The sequence below is a fragment of the Esox lucius genome, chromosome 2 (genome assembly GCF_011004845.1).
Source record: "Esox lucius isolate fEsoLuc1 chromosome 2, fEsoLuc1.pri, whole genome shotgun sequence".
NCBI lineage: Eukaryota > Metazoa > Chordata > Actinopteri > Esociformes > Esocidae > Esox > Esox lucius.
The window spans coordinates 16,743,677-16,763,915 of NC_047570.1; the positions used below are offsets into that span (position 1 = coordinate 16,743,677).

General features: G+C 42.5%; 1 protein-coding gene across 2 annotated transcripts; it reads left to right on the forward strand.

Annotated features, from left to right (window-relative positions):
* The first annotated feature begins 2,324 nt into the window (after positions 1-2,324).
* On the forward strand, positions 2,325-18,093 carry hnf4b (hepatic nuclear factor 4, beta). Of its 2 annotated transcripts, XM_010880710.4 has the most exons (10): positions 2,329-3,022; positions 6,059-6,224; positions 8,679-8,773; positions 10,089-10,195; positions 10,972-11,127; positions 11,305-11,392; positions 11,579-11,731; positions 13,029-13,292; positions 15,835-15,957; positions 17,421-18,093. In XM_010880710.4, the coding sequence occupies exons 1-10, from the start codon at positions 2,908-2,910 to the stop codon at positions 17,537-17,539; spliced, it is 1,386 nt and encodes a 461-aa protein (XP_010879012.1). In that variant the 5' UTR covers positions 2,329-2,907; the 3' UTR covers positions 17,540-18,093. The 2 variants fall into 2 exon arrangements, with proteins under 2 accessions (XP_010879020.1, XP_010879012.1); XM_010880718.4 differs by lacking the exon at positions 15,835-15,957 and having other exon boundaries at positions 2,325-3,022.
* Positions 18,094-20,239: the final 2,146 nt, after the last annotated feature.

Genomic DNA, 20,239 nt, shown 5'->3' on the forward strand with positions numbered 1-20,239 from the left:
GTGTTGAATGGATGAATCAAAACCAATGTAGCTAATGAGTTGTTATTGAGACCTACTGTATTATTTATAAAATAAACGAATAAGGTTTGCCTTTTGTGTGATACAAGCTGTGAACTATACAGTGCTTTAGCGAGATAATCCAAATGTAAGGATCACTTTATATCTTGACCTGTTATAATTTTACCGGGAACCAAGGACGATTTTGCACTGACTGACAGATTTTTATGAGCTATCAATCACCTACACAAAGCTGCTGCGTGAGAGAGCCACTGCCAGGGGAGGTCTGACCTGCGGCCTAGCGTGACATTCAGGCAAAGAGTGCTGCTCACCCAGGAAATCCCATTACACCAAAGCATGATGGATATCGCTCCTGGAAAAGCTCATATGTGGTCTGACATATAATTTGTAATAATTTGTTTAAAAAAAATCATATGGCCACGTTCACCCTTCTCTGTCTTTCATTCTTTCCAAACTCGTCTTTCTCTCCTGTATTTTAGCCTACACACAACGACTAAAATACCTAAGGTCCAAAATACTCAGCAGATTCGTATATATGTCTCCTCTGCAGATAAGCGGGAGGTGTCCAAGTATTAGGAGTGTAAAATGGCCTCAGTATGATTACAGTATGTCAGATGAGAAGTACTCAATGTACTGTATGTCATCCGTATGAACCTTTCATCATCATATCATCTCTGCCATGTGGATGTTAATATTAACATAGTTCAGTATTTAATTTTCAGACAGACTATTGATTGCTTGTGCACAAAATATTGTTTTCTTCAATCCATATATATATCCATATATATATATATCCATATATATATATATATATATATATATATATATGTATATATATATATATATATATATATATATATATACATTTCTGGGCATATAGAAGATATCTGGATGCTCAAAGTGAATTATTCCTTTGACACAATCAAGCTGAACACCATTTTCCTAATAACCTGAACACAGTATGAGTATAGATGGTGTTTTTAAATTGATGTAACTTCATTTGTAGTATAGTAGATTGACCTCATATTTGCTTTGTGAAGATTGAAATGTAGATTCAACCTCAACTGCTTTGAACCACTTTTTTATCTAGCGATGGTCAGAAAGACAGGCTGTTTTGGATAGATCAAGACCCCTGCTAATTATTAATTCAGGCATCGGGGAAGACTGACCACACCAGCAACAGCAATAAAAGTCTTGATATTTTGAAAAAAGAGCAGTTCTCTATTAAATGAGTGCTCAATTAATTGAATGAGTTGTCAGGCCAGGAAGTCCCAAGGCATGATCCAAGGGCTCAGGTACTTTTGAGATAAAACAAGGCCCCATAGAAATTTGAGGGAGCCAAGCACCAGGCCACCATTGGGACACCAACTGACCGCAAACCAACCTGAGACAGGGCCGACTATAGCTCACAGAAGTCTGTCCAAATGCATGGGGCCAGTGACTCAGCCCATGCCATAACATTGGAGAGATGTCCCTGGGACCCTCCTCTCGTTTGGACCATTTGGCATCATCATTAAATAATACATTACACCTACATATGCAGTTCCATTATATTAAATTCCCTACAGTTCCATGTGCTGGTCCATCACTGGAGCAGTAGTGGCGGTAGGGGTAGTGTATATGGGTAGTTGGGGGATGAGGCGTTTGGGGAAGAAGATTTTTTACTTTTTTTTGTGCATCTGTGCATGTAAGCGTGCATCTTTGTATCTTGATGTTTTTCTTTGGCTGTCTTTTTCTTTGTTTTGATATGTAAGTAAAGGCGTAAAAAAATAACGTACTCTGTATCATGTCCTGCGTGTTGGCCTGTATGTGTTTAATAAAACAAAATGTTAAGAAAAGCTTTATCTCACTGTATAATGGGGCCCAGGAGAGGTACCGTTTTTTTTTGCAACCACGTGTTATCACACCACTTCTGATCAATACCTCCAAACGGCTGATGGCAAGCTCCCCATATGGGTAAAGGTGAACACAGAAGCCCCTCCCCATTATGAAACAGAGTGCAGACCGAATGAACTGTCTGACACGGCTCCCTGTGATAAAACCCAGCACGTTCCTTCTCTTCCAATTAAAATGAAACTTTGACTTGGGAATTTGGTTTTATATACTGCATCTATTGAAGTCTACCGAAATAAGAAATACCAAATATTGATCAGTAATTTTTGAAATAGCTTGGACATTTTAAACTGACCTGGAATGACTGATAACTCACTGGAAGGCTGACCTTTGATCTGCTCATATACTTTTGTTTCTGCTGCCCTTGTTTCCTGATATGTAGAAATTGTTAAGATAGCATAGATCCTTGACTGTATTGTCTGTCAAGTTAACTATATGAGCTGCTTTTGCTCTTCCGAGTGAGTCATGTTTACCTGCCTCTTAACCCTCCCCTTTAATAGTCTCTACTCTGATAAGAGTCCCAAAGAGAGTGGGACAATTCTCAGTGTGTCTGTCATTCCCTCCTTTGGAAGGCCGTTTGAGATCCATCCTGGAACATTAGCTACCGGCTAAATATACACTGGATGGCTAGTTTTTTTTATACAACCCAGCTAAGAACAGTCAGCCAAGAATAATGGGATGAGTAAAGGAAGAATCTAAATGGTATACCTGTTTCACTGGGCCAAGGAAAACATCAGCTCAGGAAAGACGTCAAGACTGTGGAGGCCTGGGACTGGGAGGAGGGAAAGTGGAGCTACACAGAACATACAGTATTGACTTACCTGAGCTGGACGATCAGGAAGACACAAAAAAGGAATGGAATGACAGTGGTGAAAAAGTGGGCCGTTTTGGAGTGGTGACCAGAAGAGGAAGGTCTTGCAACAGTCTGGCCTGGTGGCTCATAATCAGACTATTGTTTTAGGCCGGGTGTGGCCTCCTGAAGAAGTGACCAGAACCATGAAACTGTCTGGGACTGTGCTGGATCTCAACTCCACTGACTACAGCTCCACCCTTGACCCCTCCTACACCATGCTGGAGTTTGATAACCTCAGAGTGTTTCCCATAGATACAGGTGGGTCATTTCATTAAAACCGTTTTTTTATTTAAATAGAGAGGTGTCATTTATTCAGTTAACTGTTATGATTCTTTAACATTTACTCTAATTTCCACAACTGCCAACACGGAAATGATCATTACCAAGACAGTTTTCAAACTCCTAAAAAATTATCAAATCTGATATTTCTTGTTATTTTTTCAGTCATTAAAAGGCCAACACATAACACAAAATCATAAAACATTTCATTATTCAATTATGACAAATAACACATTTACAATCGTACTGTTGTCATAATCACTTGTGATTTATTGTTATTATGAGACGTATAATATAACCCACATCAGTATAATTACATATAGTATATGTGTTTTCAAATGTCTTGAACATAACAAAAATCCAAGGTGGATATTTGTAATAGTAAGGTCATTCAGAAATATGTGTGTATTGAATGGGCTTTTAGTTGCAAATGACATACAAGATGCCTGTAAAGTATATAAATATGTGAGATACAGAATAAAATCTGTCTTGGGATATCAAACAACAGTTTAGGTAAATGTGAAAATAAGTTGACGTTAAAATGATAGATATACTTCTTTAAGTGTTTCTTTAATGAAACAGTGTGGATTATAAATTAAAAGTGGTATATACACTCCATAATTGTTGCCAAACACCTCATAATCAAATAATCGTTGTTTTATAAAAGGTCTGTACAAAAGGTTTAATGTCCTTGCAAGGTCCTTGCAATTCTGAAGACAAAATAACTAATTAACGTAATGTGTGCTAATCCGCCACTCTAGATGAAGCAGCATGGGTAAATAGAACTTTATTTTATATTGTGCTTTATTCAAAATATTGTGCTTTATTCAAATAAATTAGCATTTTCTAAAGTAGGAGTCTGACATATGAAAGTGTTTTTTGTATGCTATGATATTCAAATAACATCCAAATAGTAAAACAAATCCTGTCCCTATTGAATATTCATTCACTTTCATAGGTTTGAATTCATGAGTAGACCTTGTTAGCTTCTAAAAATGTGTTACTGGCTTATATAAAGAGACATAGTTCTTGAAAAAAATTGAAATGAAAAAGTACTCCCATCCACAGAGGAATTTATGAAGCTTTTTTTTTCTCTTAGCATTTGCACTAAAATCTGCCCATGCTCTCCTTTCACAAAATACTGCAAATACAACCATCATTACTCCCCGCAAACACCTCCCTCCTTTGCCTTCCCTCATAATCACATTTACTCATCATTATCAATAGGTGTCTGTTCTGCTGAATCAGGTTGTTTTTGGCACTTTTAAGGAGATGCTTCACCAGCAGACTGCTTTCCAAGGTAGATAGCTCTATGGTAGATATATTCTAATCTCTTAATTCAATCTAACTGATCTTTGACCACAAAAAGCATTCTCCGTGTTAAATTGTAATCCCTGGCTGCTCAGTCTCCTAGCTCTAAGTGTGCAATTTACATACATTACAGCCTGGGGGCATTGTCCCTACGAACACGCAAACACTATATCCACAGAGTATATTTGACGGTCAGTGGTTTTAAGAGAGAATCATTCAGCGATCGAAAAACTGACAGGACACAATTTAGAGCAACATAGAGGAAAATTGAATTAAAAGCAAGCTTCCAGTGTAAAATTAGACCGAAAATGGCTGTGGACTTTGGCTCTGCAACTGACCTGAAACTGCTTTAATTAAATGGGGAGTTTCCGCTTCCTCTGAGTAATAAACAGCAGTTGTCCTTTGAGGGCTTGTGAGCCTGGCAACCCCATACAGCTGTGAGATCTATGCCTATAACCCTGTCTTTATTACCCCTCCAAAACCCAAGCCTGGGGAATAAGACAGCCTTATAAACCACCTTATAGCGCTTTATAAACAAATGTATGAGCTCAGAACCAAAATATTTCTGTCGTGCAAAGTTATAAGGTTATTTCTCTTCACAAAGGAAATCGTTAATCGCCTTAGCTGATGATGGCGCTAATTAATTATTTGCTCTCTAATCGGGCTTATCTGATTATCACGCAGCGGTGACACTGATGAGTTATCTGCTTTCTGCATACATCTGTAGTTCTTGTTCGTGCGGCTCTGAGATGTGTACTTACAATGCAGGCTCCTATAAAAGCATTGTCCTACTAAACCACTATAGATGAATCTCAGAATGGTATCCACGATCTCTGTAATGGTAGCCCAAGTTAATTCAGTAATAGACATTGTTGCATGTCTGTCCCAAGTGTCACCAGTTATAGTAGTTCAACCCATACTGTAGTAAAGCAGTTCCCATCCTTGAGGGCGCAGTTTGAATTGGTATTTGAAACCCCTTGTAGGTATCAACAAAACTTCATATATAAAGTATTGAAAATAACAACGATTTGTTATTTTAAGATTTCTTTCTTATATTTTAGAAAGAGTTAAACATAAAAACATAAACAGAGTGTGGAAAACGAAATTCATAAATGATAGAGATATTTAAGAGATAGGTATCCAGAAGTTAGACAAATTTTTGATCATTTTCTTTTTTTCACCACCATGTCGTTAGACTTACTCACTAATGCTGGTGATGTATTTAATCAGGATTTACTTTTATAAGTACATTTACCCATAACAAGCGTTGGACTAGGTGTAGTTGGGGTTCTAGAAGCACATAAATGGACAAAATACATTACATCTATATGCAGAGCACATCCATTGCCCTCCAGAATTATTGTCACCCTTAGTAAAGATGAGTAAAAAAGGCTCTGAAAAATGGAAAAATACTTCCATTAGATTTGGTTCATAAGTATTTATGTGGGCGCCAATGATTGTGACATGCTTTTGAGAAGAATATTTATTTATTAACTAAGAATTCAAATTTTCTTTGAATTTTTTCCCCTAAATGTAAAGGTTCAATTTCTGTCATACTTTACCTTTGGACAGAATGTACTCAAATATAGGCTAACAAAGAGGAATGCGAGGGGGCCAAGGGGAAAGATAGTCAGGAACCCCGGCTTTTGGGACCTACAGTGTTCTGTCGTGTCCGAATCTCAACGGTTCTCTTGTGATTTACAGAGTCAGTGATACCGGACCCTCCCTCTCTGCTGCCTCAGACCAATGGGACTGTGTGTTCCATTTGTGCAGACAGGGCAACAGGTAAACACTACGGGGCGTCCAGCTGTGATGGCTGCAAGGGCTTCTTCCGGAGGAGCGTCAGGAAGAACCACGCGTACACCTGCAGGTGAAACCCGTAATCACAAAGGTCACTGAGAACCAGGTCTCATGACACCTTATTCCCATGAACCTCACAACCTTTCATCTCATCAACATATACGTTACTTCACTAAAGAGGTGTTGTTTGAGATACCACCAAGGTTTTGTTAGTAGCGCAGATCAAATTATTCTTCAGGCCAATGTCTTATATTTCTGTCTCGAACATCCTTTTGGGGAACAAACACATGCATTTCACATGTGAAGTTGTTACGTCAAGCACATGGTTTCACGTGTGCACATTTCATGGAATCTGGGATACTGGCATTTTGTATGTGATCACAAACAAGATCACATGAGATTCATGTATTTTTTTCTGTTTGGGACTAAAGTAATTTCAATGCCAATCACAAAAAAGACGTAGTTGAAATTCTGGTAATTTCAGTGACAATGTTCAACTTCCATTTCAATCGCTGATTACCTTTTCTGGTGGTTCGGTTTTCAATCATTTCCATACAGTTGTCAAATATACAGCTCTGGAAAAAAATAAGAGACCAAATTAGCATCTCTACATGTATGACAGCCATTCCAGTGTCTGTTAAATTCCAACAAAGGCACACCTCATTTTACTTAATGAGGTACTGATTAGGTGATTACCTGAACCAAATCTAATTTAACAAGTAAGTATAACAAACCACTGCTGTGCTCATCACTATCCTCTTGCAATAGGATCAGCTGGATGGTAAAAACAGTGCAAGTAGTACCTCAAAGGTCATTTGAATAAAAAAATAACTATTCAGCATGACAATGAGTCATGAAATGAGTTGAAAAGAAAAGCTTTGAGTGAGGAAAAAAAGGTTCAATTCTGGCTTTACTGGCAGAGGGATACAGTGAGCGTCAGGTTGCTTCCATCCTGAAAAGGTCAAAGACGGCGGTTCATAAGAACAAGGTTAAGAAACAGACATTGGGGACAATAAAGCTACAGACTGGCAGAGGACAAAAACGACTGTCCACTGACCGAGATGACTGTCAACTAATTCGAATGTCACTCAACAACCGTAGGATGACATCAAGTGACCTACAAAAAGAACGGCAAACAGCAGCTGGGGTGAATAGCACAGTGAGGACGGTTTAAAACAGGCTCCTAGGGGCAGGCTTTGCCCAACACCTGGTCATCTAATGGTTAAACGGAGACCTGGAGAGGCCTAAAAGCCACAGTGTCTCGCACCCACTTTGAAATTTGCTGAAGGATCTGTGATGATCTGGAGATGCTTCAGCAAGGCTGAAATCGGGCAGATCTGTCTTGGTGAAGGATGTATGAATCAAGCCAAGTACAAGGTTATCCTGGAAGAATGTTGACAATGTTCCCCAACTCTGAGAATTTGTTTTTCCAGCAGGACAATGCTCCATGCCACAAGCAATCAAACAAAGTTAAGCTACTTGAATTTTTGTGCCAGGAGTGGCATAAGTCACCCAACAGCAATGTGACAGACTGGTGGAGTGCATGCCAAGATGCATGAAAGCTGTGATTAAAAATCAGGGTTATTGCACCAAATATTGATTTCTGAAATCTTAGTAAGTTAAAACATGAGTATTTTATTGTTGAAAAATGAATATGAATTTGTTTTCTTTGCATTATTTGAGGTCTGAAAACAATGCATATTTATTTGGTTATTTTGACCAGTTGTTATTTTCTACAAATAAATACTCTAAATGACTTTTTTTTTTGGGGGGGGGGGGGGGGGGTTGGGAGTGTTGTCAGTAGTTTATGGAATAAAACAAAACTGTTAATTTTACTCAAACACATACCTATGATTAGTAAAACCAGAGAAACTGATAATTTTGCAGTGGTCTCTTATTTTGTTCCAGAGCTGTATAAGCATAAGTATAAAAGTTGCATTGGCTGTGAATGAAAGGCCTCTCATCATAGTCTCAGTCAAGGAGACAATAATAATTTTAATCCAGTGATTGAACACGCCAATGTCAGATGGTTTTTTCTCTATTACATGAGACATCAGAATAAGCTCACTGTGTGGACAATACAGGAGTTGTATTCCCAGGTTTCTATGAAAGGTGTCTGTATGTGTCAGACTAAGTGCTAGGATCCTGTCTGTGCATGTATTCACTCAGACACACACCAAAATTGTGCAGCACTGATTTGAAGGCATCACATTAACTGAAGCCTACAGAGCTACCTGCCTCTGTCTGTTATATTTTGTTAACATTTTATGTTTCATGTTTATTATTTGTAAGGTCTTCTTTCCAGCATTGACCTTTGATTGATTAGAACGCACTTACAAATAAACTGTGTGTTTGTTTCACCTAGCTCTTTTAAAATGTATTCACTTACATCTTTAACTTGCCCTGGAAAAGAGCTTCTGCTGAATGATTAAAATGTAAATGTGTCATCCTTGTGTGTGATTACATGTTACCGAATGTTACTACACTCTGAAGTCTTGTTGTACATGTGCATGTGAGTTGATAGGTTCAGCAGACAGTGTGTTGTGGACAAAGACAAGAGGAACCAATGCCGTTACTGCAGGCTTCGGAAATGTTTCAGAGCGGGCATGAGGAAAGAAGGTGAGCGTGAGGTTGTAACATGACCTGATTGGACGTACTGTATAGTAATAACACAATTATCTTATTATTACTTCAAGAGATTTTTTTCAAGCCTGCCAACACATGCACAGTGAATCTTAACAAGTTTTGAGCACACATGCAAGTTGACAAATCACAATATTTACCCACATTGCATAACCATGTAGAGCACCAAGGGGGGCCCTGAGGGTGGCAGGCAGACCGGGCAGTGGTGGGCAGTAAGGCTGAGGCAGGGAATGGAGCCGGGCCTCTGCACCACTCAATGTGGGGGAGAAGCAACAAGATCAACATGCCTGTCTCTTGAGCAACACTGAGTGAGTGGCTGTTTGCAATGCAATGCAGCCCTTATCTTTCACTGGCTGCCACAGATAACCAGGAGAGAGAGACAGGATTAGAGGAGCCATGAATGGCCCCTCACATGAATAATTAACATGGCTGAGTATAGGCAAATATTTGCTCTGCCTTTTTCAAGACAGACGTGCTTCTCTCTGCTGAGCCGTGGGTCCAGGGGAATGTTACCTAAGAGATAAACTGAAGCTGAGCCCCCTTAGTGATCATCAGGAAGAGAGATTCAAACATTTTCCATATTTATTTTTGCAGACCACTGAAATAACATTTTATAAAAAGCAAACACATGCCACGAAAAGGCAGAACATGCTATTTTGAAACGGTGTCCCAGCCTTTGGTCTAATGTCTTCCATCTGCACATTTATCAACCGTAATTTTTTGTACCCGTTTTTTGCCCGACGCTCATCACAGAGCTTTTATTCTCATTGCTGAATGTCTGTAGCCGTCTCAGATGTTTCACTTCACTGACGCTCTTTAGAGGACTCCTTCGTGACATCACCCAGTGGCATATCTCCCGAGCAGAGGACACTCTTGCTCTCTGTCCCTGCCGCTCCAGTTTGATTAATAGGGGCCTGATTGGCTGCTGAGAGGACAACTGTGGTGACTGATTGCTCTCAGACCGTCCATTTTAATGATACAGACTCAGAGGTCACCAGGAGACCACCTGTCAGTCTCTCTTAACACTTCCCTTGGCCTTCTTACAGTCGTGTTTAATATGTTGGTATAACCAGAATCAATATTAAAGATATGTTTCTTTATATGCCGGTGGAAACCTAACCAAGTGTCATTTGTTCTCTTATAGCCCCTACCGGATATGTGTCAATATTACACAGTATTTACATAGTGTCTCCTAGACTTTAGAGAATACACCATCCACGTTAAGCTGTGACCTGAAGAAATCCTAGGTCTTTTCTGACGGAACTGCCCTAATTCCTGTTCTCCATTCCAGCCGTGCAGAATGAGCGAGACCGCATCAGCAGCCGCAGAGGAGAGGGACACGGCCTGGGTACTCTGTCCATTAGTGTGCTGCTACAGGCAGAGGCCGGCACGCATCAGGTAAGAGACTGTCACTATAAAACCTCTCCCTATTCACAGCCACAAAGTGCTGCAGAGCCTTCCATTTCCCATCCAGCCCAGAGTAGAGCCCCTTATCTGTTTCTCAGGAACACGTAAGTGGCAGATAAAGGCCAGAGATGGAGAGGATAGAGACTGCACTTTAGACGGCCGGCCATTAGGGTCCCCCGGAGATTCTAGCTGCAGGCTGGATTCAGTTACTTCTCAGAAACGGCAAAATTGCCCAGAGAGCCTCTCATCTGATCACAGCGGTCCTATTTAATTGCAGTGTCTGGGCTTGGATTGTGTGCCAGTGTTCAGTTGGCTTCAAATGCATAATAACAACCAGATATCCTTTTTGCATGTGAAAGGAATGCCGCAGAAATTAATTGGATGATTGACAAATGAACCACAAAATGAGGCCCGGCTGTTTTCCTTCGCAGTCTAGTTTTCATACAATGTCTCCCCGAAGTAAGATGTGTGCTGAAGGGGCAGTGATCGCTATTCAACAGCCTCGTGTCTGAGACAGGCCCAGTGATACACATCCAACATGTATCACAAACCAGTATACTCTTTATTACCATCATTCTGTCATGTTACCTTTCCCTCACTCAATACCATGCCTGCCTGTACTTGCTCAGCTGTTCATGACTGTCTGAGCACCCATCATCTCACCCATCCCCACTGCCCCGTTCGTCTCATCCAATGCGCTCCATTCCCACATTACACTGACACCTAGAGCCACTGTGGAACCTCTCATCAATGTCTGCCACTCTCAGTTCGCAGCCCTGACCTCGCCTATGAGCTGTGACATCAACGCCAAGAAGATTGCGGGCGTGGGGGATGTGTGTGACTCCATGAAGCAGCAGCTCCTCCTGCTGGTGGAGTGGGCAAAGCGCATCCCAGAGTTCTGCAGCCTCCCTGTGGATGACAGGGTATGCAAATATGGATGAGAGCCTGCATGACGCGTGAACTGCGCCTGTCTAAGCAGGTGGCCTCATACAGCCCAGCTGTTTTGGACTCGGATTTGGATCACAGGCTGTTCGAACACTCCAATTGCACGGAGGGCAGTTTGTAATGGCAGCTTTGTGTTGTGTCTTGGCTGCCGGCAGGTTTCCCTGTTACGAGCCCATTCTGCTGAACACCTTATCCTAGGGGTGACTCGCCGTTCCCTTCCTTACAACGAAATCATCCTCCTGGGTAATACATACTGTAGATCTCATTTGCTCTCTGTTGTTTACACATAGAGCACCTAATGAAAATGGTACTTACTCAATGCTTCATATTCTCTGTACTGTTTTTCTTTTGTCATTAAGTGTGTATTGATATAGGAAGAATAATGAATATTTAAGCTGTAACTATGCGGATATGGGGATTATTTTTCAGGTAATGACTTTGTGATCCCAGTGAGTGGCCCTGAGATAGAGATCTCTAGGGTGGCAGCCCGGATCCTGGAGGAGCTGGTCAAGCCTTTGAGAGAGCTGGACATCACTGACAGCGAGTTTGCCTGCATCAAAACCATTGTTTTCTTCGCACCTGGTCAGTCAGTCATGGGCACTGACAGCCAACCCTTCCTATTCCTTATCTCCCCACATCTGTCCTCTCCCCATCTCTGTCTCACCCTCAGTTCTCGGACATAGCTAGAGACTCTGTTTGTGTCGCAGTTGTTCTCTCCATGGTCTCTCTGTGCTCTGCTCTTGGCACCCTGTTGGTTTGTCCTGGCCTGGCGATCTGGTTTCATCCTGTTCCGAGGAGAAACTATTAATATGTGGGTGAGGTCCTGGCCCTGGCAGGGAGAGGTGACTGGCTGCTGGGCTACAGCGTGTTGGCCTGGAACTGTGATTACAGCAACAGAGCCAGGCCTCCGGTCTGAAAGACTGACTGGCCAAACTGGCACAGCAACACCTAGCAACAGCAGGCACAGTCTGACACCGATGACTAACTACCTATAGAAATAAACACAACGCATGTGTGTTCAGGTCTGTCCTCCCTGACCCAGCTCTGCTGCCGTGACCCAACCCTTTTCAAGTATTTTCATCTAAATTTAGCAGCACATAATGCATTTATTAACATATTAAAAAGCAATATTGCATAGTGTGCTTCCAGCAAACCTATGAACCTATAATCTCTCTCAGGCATTACGAGTTTTTTCCCTCTCATCTCCAGTTGATTATCAGTCTATATCCTGCTTTATTTCAGTTGCTGGTCTCTCATTGGCTTCACTCGGTCTGTCTGTATAAGAATACTGTAATACTGTCTCTCTCTGGAACCCTGTCACTCCATGGACTATCATAAAGCACATTTCCTGCAACTCTCTGCTTTGTGCCATAGAGCAGGGAACAATGTGCTGTTTTATAGCTATCTAAAATTCTCTTCACATTGTGTCATAAGGCAGTTTTAGGGATATGGTGTTGCTATTAAAGTGTTTTCCAATCCTGGTCCTGGGACACCAAAGAGTGCATGTTTTTGTTTTTGCCCTAGCACCTTATTGATGTAATCCACCTATCATCAAGTCTTTAATTTGAATCAGATGAGTGAGTGCTTGGGCAAAAACAAAAACGTTCACTCATTGGGGTCCCCAGGATCAGGATGAACTGTACATGTATATTTTGAAATTAAATAAATGCTTACAATTTTCAAGCATTTGCATTCTAAATATCTGCTTTCATGTGATTTCCCCCCAACAGCCAGGTGGCCCCTAATGTTAACAACAGGGGTTCCTGGGGCTTGAGCCCTGCATTGCAATTCAGTGCCCTGGCCCTGGTCCCTCCAACTGTCAGAGTTAGGACTGCAGTGTACATGTCTATCACACTACCCTTCTCCCACTGTCTCTCAGATTGCCCAGGGCTGGAGGCCCCTCAGACAGTGCGGAGGTTGCGTTTCCAGGCCCAGGTATTACTGGACCAGGCCACCTGTGAGCAGCGGGGGCGTTTCGGGGAACTGCTGCTGATCCTGTCCCCCCTGCAGAGTGTGGCCTGGCAGATGGTGGAGTCCCTGCAGCTGGCCAGGATCCTGGGAGAGGCCAGCGTGGACAGCCTGCTACAAGAGATGCTGCTAGGGGAGAGGGTGGCCGGGACCCTGGAACAACGCACAGGGCATGGTACGCTTCTGGGAGGGGGGGGGGTAGAATCACCAAATCAAATGTTATAGTGCGATACAGACTACATTTAGTATAATAAAACTTTACACAAGAAATAAACAGGAAGCTAACAAGACATAAAAACACAGAAGATGTGTACTCTGAGCACCCGGCTAAAAAGGGTAGGTCTTTCTAAATTAAATGGCACTGCAGGGCTATGCCATTTGTCTACTTGAGAAGACAAAAGTTCATGGACCAATGTTTCTGCATCTGGCTGATAGATAATGTATCCTGAGATGAAAGTATGTTGATCTAGATGTTGATTTCATGTTGTTTTTAAAGGTTCGACCAGCCCCGAAGGTTACACAAAAGTTTTGATCAACCAATTTTGGTTTGACGGGGCAAATATCAATGTTAGCCGTGAGGTTGGATGAATTGTAGGGTTTTTCGTGGCCAAATAGGATAATTTCTGTCTCGTCAGGGTTTTATAAGCAACAAGTTGGTTGTCATCCAATGTTTAACATCTGGGATGCATTTCTCAAGCCGGACTGACTGAAGTATCATATGGCTTATAAGTACAACTGGGTGCCATCAGCACAGCTATGAAAGTGCATGTTATACTTACAGATTATATTACCAAGGTACCACATGTACAGTGAAAACAAATGGGGTCCACACACCTAACCTTGAGGAACGTCAAGTTCAACCTTGGAATGTTCCAAGGAATTATCGCTCAGCTGAATAGCAGAAAGGTGCGATTTGTAGACCGACCAACTGTTCTTAGAGATTTTTCAAGCATTTTATGCTTTATTGATACACATGTGGGAAAGGTAGAGGGGAGTTTTTGAAAGAGCTGTGGGACTGCTTTGAACCAAAAGCTGCATGAGTATATGTGCACTGGAGGTATTTGCTTAGACTGCTCGACCAACCTAAGCCACACCAATAAAGACTGCATTTAGAATACAGAAACTGTCGCAAACACAAATACGTTTAAATAACATTGACATAAAATGTAAAAACAACATTCGATTCACACTAGCAATGAGTTGCTCTCAATGCATCAAAAGGCTACACACATGTGCATGCAGCTCTTTGGCCAGACCACTGACCTGGAAGGCGTATAGACTGACTGACAATGTGTTTTACCTGGTAACTAACACGGGGCTCTCTGTCGAACAAGTGCTGTTGCCGGTAATATAATTGTTTCGGTGTCAGTGTGAGATGTTTTTAATGTCCCAATGAAAGTTTTTTTTCGGATACTGTTCCTGGAGCTGTAAAGACTTAACAGACTTCCTACGCCACTGCTCATTCCACTCCAACACAAACCCAGTGAGACATCACTAGTCATGGGGGAAGTAATGGTTCACACTACCTTAGAAGGTGTCATGTGGCAATTGCCATTGTGATCCACTTACTGTAAAAAATGTGTCTTTGACACAAACCTGGCATCAAGTGTCATCCTTCCAAATAAAACCACAGTTGTGTAGAGGATAATGTCATGAAATAGCATCAAAGGCAAACATCTAAAAGTGCAAGAATAGTGATATGACCTTGGAGTGTTTTTACATTGTGTCAGATATCACTTTTATAGTTTGATTGCTGTGTAGTGGTCTTAAACCAGATTGGTAGGTTTCAAAGATACTCTTGGAGTTTTAAAACAATGTCAGCTGTTGGATTACAGTTCATTTTAGAGTGAATGAGATTTGGAATAGATGTTTTGAGGTTTGCCAAATGTTCTAAAGATTCTCTGGGTCAAAGAGTGGTTTATTTTAAAGTGGTTTATTAACAGACATTTTCAACTATCCCTGATTGGAGAGATGGTTTCAATATTCAGCATTAGTTTGCCTCTTACTGGAAGAATTTCTTCGGCCAGTTGTGGGTATGGGGTTGGGTTGGCTAGTGCTATTAAGGAGGTTTCAATAGTTTCCATTTTCAATTGCCATAATCTAATCTGTGCATTATGTCTGGGTCGGGCGCATGTAGGCGCTTGGTTTACTCTCAGACCCAAGAGCAATTAGCACCTTTGTTTCCGAATAGCAATGGGCTGCCCACTTTTCAGCAGGAAACTTTGTGTAGACAATCAGATTTTTTAACAAGAAAAAACGCTAAGCGGTTTATATTAAGGCCGTGGCACGCTGCAGCGATTGTAGACCTTTCGACCACTCAATTGGTGCTCAATTTACCTCCAACTGCTAACTGTGTTTTGATGAACACCCAAGGCTGTTGTCCGCTGGTTAGCGTTTGTCTTGTTGAATCGCTGGATGCCTGCTCTGAGCCAATCAGAATACGGGAGAAGAAATCTCCAGTAAAAGTCAACGAGAGTTGTCTGCTGAGACAAAATCGCTAATCCCATCAAGGTGCTATTTGTCCACTCGCATCTGAGTGCAAAACAAGCACATATACATGCCAGAGCCATTAGGCCATTAGGTAGCAGTATCATACTGTTTCATGGTGAGCTGTCATGAATAATTTGGGGTAAGTATTGTTGAGGGTAATCCTTGAGCTGTGATAATAACTGGGTCAGTATAGTAGTGTGCTAGTTTACTTCTCTGGTCTTCCGCAGGTTCAAACTCAGAGGCAATGGCATTCCATGTACCCCAAGCTCACGCACTGTCTCAGGACCTACTAGGAGGCCACGTTGGATTGCCCAACAACTTTACATCTGTCATCCTACCTGTCCCTAGCTGTGAGAACCCGCTAATTACTCCACAGACAAGTCAATGTGTGGTGCACTCTGTAGCAATATGCACTAGCTAGAACAAGAAAATACATCATAGTCATAGCCTTAGCCTTGAATGGCACCTGAAATGCCCACACTACACACTAACACACACTAACACTCCTTACACACTATACAATAACACATATTCACACCTGTAATGGAGGCCAACAGGTGTGTGAAACCTCAGACTCTGGTTTCCTGTCTGAGTCAATAGGTTTGCTTCACTGTGATGTCGTTCCGATGCCAAGTGGCAGGGTTCTCTCCTCTGTAATAACCTGGCTTGCCAGCCTCTTGGTGCTCCAGCTGTGGAAGGAGGGTATCTGAGTAAGGCCCTCTAGTCAGGCTAGCTCCACAGGGGCCAGGCCCTCTAGTCAGGCTAGCTCCACAGGGGCCAGGCCCTCTAGTCAGGCTAGCTCCACAGGGGCCAGGCCCTCTAGTCAGGCTAGCTCCACAGGGGCCAGGCCCTTTAGTCAGGCTAGCTCCACAGGGCCCAGGCCCACTAATCAGGCTAGCTCCACAGGGGCCAGGCCCTCTAGTCACGCTAGCTCCACAGGGGCCAGGCCCTCCAGTCAGGCTAGCACCACAGGGGCCAGGCCCTCCAGTCAGGCTAGCTCCACAGGGGCCAGGCCCTCCAGTCTGGCTAGCTCCACAAGGGCCAGGCCCTCCAGTCAGGCTAGCTCCACAAGGGCCAGGCCCTCCAGTCAGGCTAGCTCCACAAGGGCCAGGCCCTCCAGTCAGGCTAGCTCCACAGGGGCCAGGCCCTCTAGTCAGGCTAGCTCCACAGGGGCCAGGCCCTCTAGTCAGGCTAGCTCCACAGGGGCCAGGCCCTCTAGTCAGGCTAGCTCCACAGGGGCCAGGCCCACTAGTCAGGCTAGCTCCACAGGGGCCAGGCCCACTAATCAGGCTAGCTCCACAGGGGCCAGGCCCTCCAGTCAGGCTATCTCCAGAGGGGCCAGGCCCTCTAGTCAGGCTAGCTCCACAGGGGCCAGGCCCTCTAGTCAGACTAGCTCCTCAGGGGCCAGGCCCTCTAGTCAGGCTAGCTCCACAGGGGCCAGGCCCTCTAGTCAGGCTAGCTCCACAGGGGCCAGGCCCTCTAGTCAGGCTAGCTCCACAAGGGGCCAGGCCCACTAATCAGGATAGCTCCACAGGGGCCAGGCCCTCTAGTCAGGCTAGCTCCACAGGGGCCGGGGTCTCCAGGCTCAGTCCTCACAGCTCTGAGCTCAGCTGAGCGAAGTTGATGTCTGTCTTCTATCGTATGTTACAACCAAAGTGATCATCTATGTCTTTATTTAGGGGATTAGCTCATCAAATGTAACTTAAATGTACTGTAAGAACACTGTCATGGAGCTCTCGTAAAAGCCATTTTTGTCTCATTGCGTGTAACGACTGTCTGCTGCCAGTCTGATGCGTGTCTCTCTCTCCCATAGCTCTGCCAGTGGGGCCCACACTGACTGGCACTGAGGTGTACAGACATGGGGAGGCGGCAGACGTGCCCACAGAGTCAGCCCACGGCATGCCCATGGCAACTGTCCATACCTGCCTCTGAGATGCCAACTGAGCAGCAACACAAGCTGCTCAGCCAGACAGGAGAAACAAGCTGTGTGGTTGAAAGACACAAACACTGTGTACACATACCCTTTACCAACGCGCTGCACATGTAAAAGGAAAACACTAACCCACAGGCCTTGGTGTTGCTGCACCCATCACCACAACGTAAAGAAGTGGCTTTTCCATAGACACTAGTAACCCAAAGATGGACTTTGAATCAGACTGAAAATCCTCTTCTCTATCCACATTAGAACGATCCCCACGAGGAATGTGAAGGATACTATTAATCATTGATCTGAAATTTATATTTTGGTTAACCATTCATGGACAATAAAGGCCAGAGCTCAATCTGATTTTATCTTTATTAGATAATGGTTGGGTTGTAAGGCTGTTTTGATATGCAAATGAAAAGCGAGAAGTGGCAGTGGAAAAGTAAGAACAATGTCATCCTGTTTCTCTTCAGGCTCAAAGTTCATGCAGATGTTGGCTTGTTATTTACTTTTATAATTGCAAAAATACAAACAAAATGGAAATAAATGAATCGTAAATATAGGGCCTTCAGGTGTTTGTATATTGTCTTCGATCTCTTAAGTTTTACACTAAATTCTTCATAACTGTTTCTGTAGTGTGTTTAACATAACAGCAGAGGGAGCACAAAGCCTGTTCAGAATATTTCACTGGATCATTCTCCCTTTTCAAATAGAGGCAAACCATCCTAGGCTCCCAATAGGAAATGTCCAAGTGGGTGCAGGGTCAGATATGACATGTCCAAGTGGGTGCAGGGACCCTGGTTCGGGGTCAGATATTACATGTGGAATACGACTTGATAAATTAAAAACCTTCAACCAGAGTTGAAGCAGAGTTATTTTATGGAGACATAATCTGCCCTTAGGAAGGTATACATATTAGTGTGACACAGGGACACAGTTTGACCCCACAGTACAGAGGTAGAAAACAAGCCAATCATCAGGTTGCTTATAATGTCTGTATGTTATGCTTTTTAGTTTATTACGTTATTTATAATACAGAAGACAACCTCTACACAGAGCTCTCTACGTGTGTTCGGGATGCAGGTGAGACCAATTCATATAAGTGGCACAGTGACCTACAGCAGTCAAAGTGATGGACGATGATGGTGATAATGGAGAAGGCTACAGTACTATGACTCATTACAGCCCAATAAGGAGAATAGTAGAGGGCCCTTCCTGATGAATGTCCAATAAAAAATACCAAATCAATACAGTAATGGAGTGCAGAGTATCCTTTACCCTTCTTTGGCGGCAACGACATCTGTTTCTACAACAGGGAGCTTAATGTAAACAGGTCTTTATTAAGTCTTGTGTTCACAACAGTGGTCACACATCACCTCGGGGAAACAGTGATGCGAACAGTGTCATCTCAGTCACACCATCCCAGCAGCGTTCATTTTAAGCCTGGAACACTCTGGGCTGGGCATGTTTTGAGTTGATAGATGCATAAACCCCCATATCTCCTGGACTTCTAGTCCTTGTGGGGCTGCAGGGATCTCTGTATGGCAGTGACACAAAGGGCTGTACGACATAAAGTTATTCTAGCAAAAGAGGAAAATGCATGTCTGTAGCCTACTGCAGTTGTAATTATATACAAATAACAAATAGTAGATCCAGAGGCTGTTGTTACCCCTTATACAGGACTACTCCTGCATGATACTGTAGAGGTCTTTGCAGTTTGGAGAAGGTTGTTTGGGGAAAGGGACAGAGTTGATACTCATAGTAGCTGTTAAGTACCTACCTTGTGCGATTGCTGTAAAGTTGCTTATACAGTGGGGAGAAAAAAGTATTTGATACACTGCCGATTTTGCAGGTTTTCCCACTTACAAAGCATGTAGAAGTCTGTAATTTTTATCATATGTACTCTTCAACTGTGAGTGACAGAATCTAAAACAAAAATCCAGAAAATTAGATTATATGATTTTTAAGTAATTAATTAGCATTTGAACTTCTTCCATTTTTTTATAATTGCGCCAACAGTTGTTGCCTTCTCACCAAGCTGCTTGCCTATTGTCCTGTAGCCCATCCCATGCAGGTCTACAATTTTATCCCTGATGTCCTTACACAGCTCTCTGGTCTTGGCCATTGTGGAGAGGTTAGAGTCTGTTTAATTGAGTGTGTGGACAGGTGCCTTTTATACAGGTAACGAGTTCAAACAGGTGCAGTTTATACAGGTAATGAGTGGAGGGCTTCTTAAAGAAACAGGAGGGCTTCTTAAAGAAAAACTAACAGGTCTGTGAGAGCTGGAATTCTTACTGGTTGGTAGGTGATCAAATACTTATGTCATGCAATAAAATGCAAATAGATTATTTAAAAATCATACAATGTGATTTTCTGGATTTTTGTTTTAGATTCCATCTCTCACAGTTGAAGTGTACCTATGATAAACATGACAGCACTCTACATGATTTGTAAGTAGGAAAACCTGCAAAATCATCAAATACTTGTTCTCCCCACTGTAGTTCTCGGATCCACATGAGTAAACACAATAAACAGTGCAAGAATAATATATTTCTCATGCTTCTTAGATGCGTAAAAGCACATTCTCACCTTCATAATAGCATCTACAAATAGTGTAACTTGGGCAAAAAAATTATCCTTTCCTAAAAATCTGATTATATTAAATAATAATATATCCGTCGACTGAGGCCAACTTTTCTGTTTAATAT

Bases quoted from the DNA above. Each gene is read 5' to 3' on its own strand.
- hnf4b (XM_010880710.4), top strand. From the start codon at position 2,908: ATGAAACTGTCTGGGACTGTGCTGGATCTCAACTCCACTGACTACAGC. The intron at 11,732-13,028 runs GTCAGTCAGTCA...ACTGTCTCTCAG, and splicing joins CATTGTTTTCTTCGCACCTG to ATTGCCCAGGGCTGGAGGCC. The intron at 13,293-15,834 runs GTACGCTTCTGG...GGTCTTCCGCAG, and splicing joins GGAACAACGCACAGGGCATG to GTTCAAACTCAGAGGCAATG.